General features: G+C 33.9%; 1 protein-coding gene across 1 annotated transcript; it reads right to left on the bottom strand.

The window, feature by feature from the left end:
* Positions 1–414: 414 nt before the first annotated feature.
* LOC134234994 (maestro heat-like repeat-containing protein family member 1) lies at positions 415–2052 on the bottom strand (the record flags this gene model as incomplete). The annotated part of the gene is made up of 5 exons (XM_062717065.1): positions 1999–2052; positions 1364–1471; positions 1108–1227; positions 772–894; positions 415–564 (listed from the first exon to the last, which is right to left on the bottom strand). Coding segments are annotated over exons 1-5 (555 nt in total), but the record flags the coding sequence as incomplete, so codon positions are not given.
* Between the last annotated feature and the right edge of the window lie 3047 nt (positions 2053–5099).

Genomic DNA, 5099 nt, shown 5'->3' with positions numbered 1-5099 from the left:
AATAGAGGAGTTCTTATGATAGATTAAAGTCTTCATGTGGAAACATTTTCCCTTCTGAAAATTTTATCCATTAGCTTGCAGCCGAGTAACTAACAAAGATTGACTTTAAAAAATTTTACTTCGCTGAAATTGTCTCTAAATACATTATTTACAGGTATTTTGTCAGTTTTTTAAACCTACATAACTCTGATATAATTTTCGTAACTTCTATGTATTAAAGTGTATAATTATTCTGATCTTTTCAGTAATATCAAACCCATTATCTTTTTTTTACAAAATTTATCTATTATCAATTATTAAGCCACTCTCAGAAATTCTCTAAGACCCATGTAAATAATTTCTAAATTATATTAAGATTGGTAAAATAGGTAATATATGGATATGGATAAATATGTAGCCTAAGTATTGACCTACCTTAACGTTGACAAAGTGCGGCGTGATGCTGCGTAAGATTGTGGCCTCCATTCTGGACACGATTAAGCTGACAGGGGAGAATAAAGCCACATAGCCATAACACAGCATCAGGGTGGCCTTAATACGCTCTATATCCACCTCCGACTTGTCCTGAAACAAGGTCAATTAAAGGTCAAACAAAGGTCAAACAAAGTCAATTAAAGGTCGTATATTTTTACCCAGTTTTACACAATGCATAGTACACGTTTAATGTACAGTTATAAAATCTTTCAAGTTGCATAAGATTCTATCATAAAAATATAAAATTTAGCAGATATAGACTGTATACTTTGTAAGGCACAGTTTAGAATGTCTCACTTTCATGAATTTGAAGAGTCCCCCTGATTTCTGGACCATGTCGTTTTTGGCCACTGAGTCCAGCTTTCCTAAGACAGGGTCCAGATGGGACGCAGCACAGAAACCCATGGCTATAGCAACACCCTAAGCCAGAAAAAATGCACAATAGGGTTACTTAATCTGTGATTAAAATTTGAGTTTCAATTTCATAGTTCAAATTTTTATTTGTAATTTTAGCGATATAAATAGCAATTTTTTCCTGTAGTCTATCATCAAGACATTTAAACATCTCCATATTCATACATATCTTATACAAATGTAAATTTTCCTTCAAAGTGATGTTTCAAATTTGGTTACCTCCCTTTCCACTTGATCTGTGTGCTTGACTGTGCTAAACATTAAATCCAAATGCTTATTGACAAAGTCCTTCTTGGTAGATTTTCTCATGATGATGCCAATGCACTTGTATGCAAAATTCTAAAACAACAATTCAATATCACTGCAGATTTTACTCATTAAATACCAGTAGTACAACATTTTCTAACCTACAAAACTGTGCACTAACTTTGGTAGCTTAATTTGAGTTATCCTTCAGTTGATATAATTCTTTTACCTTCTCCTCTGGGTAAGAATTGTATAAAGGAAGCTGACTTCCAAAAGTTTCTCCTAAATCTGCAATCCAATCCTCACTCTCCACCACATCCAAACTTTTGGACAGCAACTGTAAAACATATCATATAGTACAGTGATAACCAATGGATTTAGGTCTGCAGATTGACATAAAATGCTACAATATCAATAAATCCTATTTTAAACTAAACACAGAAATTATGGATATGAAATACATGTATATTGAAATTTGTGTTCTGTTTTGGACTACAGTATCTACAATGTGTTTCAAATTTCAAAAGACAGAATATTCTGTGAAGACATTTACATCTTGAGTGGAAAAATATTTATGCTAATTGGAGCAATATTTATTATAAAATGAAAGCCTCAATTATTTACGCTAGAGGTGATTGTCTACATTTCTGATAATATCCACAGAAAAAAAATTATTCATCCATTCCGATAGTAATAGCATTGAAATAGTTATTTCCATAAAAATGAAAAATCAAAAATAAGATAAAAATTTATCATCTATCATATTTAAAAGTTGACAATTGAGCTAACCAAAGACTAGAAGATGCTATTATAAAAGCAGAAATTGTTTTAAGTTTTTTTTTTATATTTTTATCATATTTTTACTTCCTTATATAGGAGTTGGGGGTGTGATGTCACATAAATAATGCTGTATGACATCACATCATTTAAGTTTTAAAAATGGACCAATAATTACCCACCTGTAATTTTCAAATGTGTATATTCTACCAAGATCTCAAAAAATGATTTGATATCAGAAATTAATAAATTTGTATAGATTTAACAATTCTGGATTGGTAAAATTGACGTCAACCCACTAGGATAACATTTTATGGATGCAATGCAGTAACATTTAAATATCATATCTCTTTAATAATTACCGTATATACTCGCCTATAAGTCAGCCCGCGTATAAGTCGGTTGTATTTTTTGAGGTTATTTAGCAGGAATTTGCCATTGACCCGCTTATAAGGCAGTACAACTTTTTGCCAGAATCAGATGACTATTTCTAATAAATGCATTGATGTTTTACCCTAATATCGATTAATATTTTTAGAAATGAAGACGATATTTAACTTTTAATCATAAAAAAAAAAATAAATAAGGCCCTCTTAAGATTAAACAAGAGGCCCATGGGTGACATCGCTCACTTGAGCATTGTGGCTAGGAAAAAGTAGAAATTGGTTTATTATTGAAAAGTTTAAATCCAAAAGTAGTCCCATGACCAATCATGGCTTTGCTATTCTTGAGAAGATGATTTTTAAAGAATTTTCCTACATATGTCAATGTAAAACTTTGATCGGCCATTGTGACCCCGCCCTACCCCGGGGGTCATGATTTGAACAAACTTGAATCTTCACAATCTGAGGATGCTTCCATATAAATATGATCAATCATGGCTTTGCAATTCTTGAGAAGAAGATTTTTAAAAATTTTCCTTTATACTTCTATGTAAAACTTTGATCGGCCATTTTGGCCCCGCCCTACCCCAGGGGGTCATGATTTCCACAAGCTTAAATCTACACTATCTGAGGATGCTTCCATATAAATATGATCAATTATAGCTTTTCTATTCTTGAAAAGATGATTTTTAAAGAATTTTCCTATATATGTCAATGTAAAAACTTTGGTAGGCCATTGTGGCCCCGCCCTACCCCAATGAGTCATGATTTGAACAAACTTGAATCTACACTACCTGAGGATGCTTCCATATAAATAGGATCAGTCATGGCTTTGTTATTCTTGAGAAGAAGATTTTTAAAGAATTTTCCTATATATTTCTATTTAAAACTTTGATCGGCCATTGTAGCCCCGCCCTATCCCCAGGGGTCATGATTTGAACAAACTTGAATCAACACTACCTGAGGATGTTTCCTCATAAGGTACATCTTTCCTGGCACAGTGGTTTTTGAGAAGAATATTTTTAAAACATGCCACCAAATTTTCACCAATTCCCAATTATCTCCCCTTGAATGAGGGCCTGGCCCTTCATTTGAACAAACTTGAATCCCCTTCACCCAAGGATGCTTTGTGGCAGGTTTGGTTGATATTGGCCCAGCAGTTCTTGAGAAGAAGTCGAAAATGTTAAAAGTTTACAGACAGACAGACAGATGGACGCCGGACAAAATGTGATCAGAAAAGCTCAATTGAGCCTTCGGCTCCAGTGAGCTAAAAAAAATTAAAAATTAGATATATATATACAAAATACATGAAATTTATGTATAGTCTTATAATACGTTAATGATATAATGCATCCATATTTTTTTCAACGATAGCTGTTGAAAATGTTTTTAGAATACTATGATTCGACATCCAGAAAAATACCAGTCTTTTTATGACTCACCTATAAGTCGGACATTGCCTTTTGGACTAAAATTTATCTCCCAAAATACCGACTTATAGGTGAGTATATATGGTAAACAGGTTAATAAGGAGGTGTGCCAGAAAATGTATCAGATTTCCCTCCTTGTAATACATATTGTGGTCCAGCCCTACTCCCAGAGACCATGATTTGAACAATTTAGAATCTACACTACATGCCAAGGAAGCTTCCACATAAGTTTCAGCTTTCCTGTCCCAGTAGCTCTTGAGATGAAGATTTTTTGAAAGATTTTTTTCAATTTATTTCATTGTTAACTTAGGATTCCTTTTTGTGGCCTCGTCCCAGTCCAGAGGTGATGGTTCGAACAATTTAAAATCTACATTACCACAGGATGCTTCCACATAAGTCAGCTTTTCTGGCCCAGTGGTTCTTGAGAAAAAATTTTTCCTTCATATGTAAAACTTTGATTCCCAACTGTGGCCCCGCCCTACCCTCAGGAGCTTTGATATGAACAATTTAGAATCTTCACTACCCAAGGATGCTTCCACATTAGTTTCAGCTTTTCTGGCCCAGTGGTTCTTGAGAAAAAGATTTTTTAATGACCCCATTGTATTTTTTTCTAGTCTTGATTATGACCCCTTTTAAGGAGGCTTTGTCCTTTATTTTATCAATTTAAACTCCCCTTCACCTAAGAATGCTTTGTACCAATCATGGTTAAATTGACCCAGTGGTTCTTGAAAAAAAAAAGTAAAAACCTGAAGAGTTTACAAACAGATAGACGACAGACAACAGGTGAACAGAACAAGAGGCCCTCGGGCCTTATAGGTTACCTGAGTATCGTGTAACAACTTTCAAACAATTAAAATTGGTTCATGTTTTACCCCAGAGGCCATGAAATTCACAATTCACAATTTTGAAAGAGGCACCATTGCTTATAATATCATAATTATAGACTTAGCATGCTTACTCTATTTACTTAATACCCAGAGGTAGATCAGAGTAACAAAGAGAAAATGCACTTCCACTTTCTAACCAGTTATGCATCTCACCCCAAAGGAACCACTGACCCTGGGGCCACATATTTCAAAATTTTGCAAATTTTATCATAAAATTGTTGATTAATACGGAAGAGCAGATTTCAAAGCATTAATGTATTTTCAGACTATGTAACACCCCCCCCCCCGATCTAGAGGGCATAAAAAATAACCAATAACCATTTTGCTAGATGCACCTTTCTTCATCATAAATAAATATATACTTGGGTCATTGGCATATAACCCAGGAGCAAATTTAAGGAAAAGATTTTCAAAGAATTAATGCATTTTTCATAATATAATCAATAGAGCCCCGCCCTAATACCAGAACCCTTGATCCTGGGGCCATA

Source organism: Saccostrea cucullata, unplaced genomic scaffold (genome assembly GCF_032062105.1).
Source record: "Saccostrea cucullata isolate Sc308-1 unplaced genomic scaffold, CSIRO_AGI_Scuc_v1 ctg23486, whole genome shotgun sequence".
Taxonomy (NCBI): Eukaryota; Metazoa; Mollusca; class Bivalvia; order Ostreida; family Ostreidae; genus Saccostrea; species Saccostrea cuccullata.
Note: the sequence above shows the minus strand (reverse complement) of the source record. Positions and strands in the feature narration are given on the sequence as shown.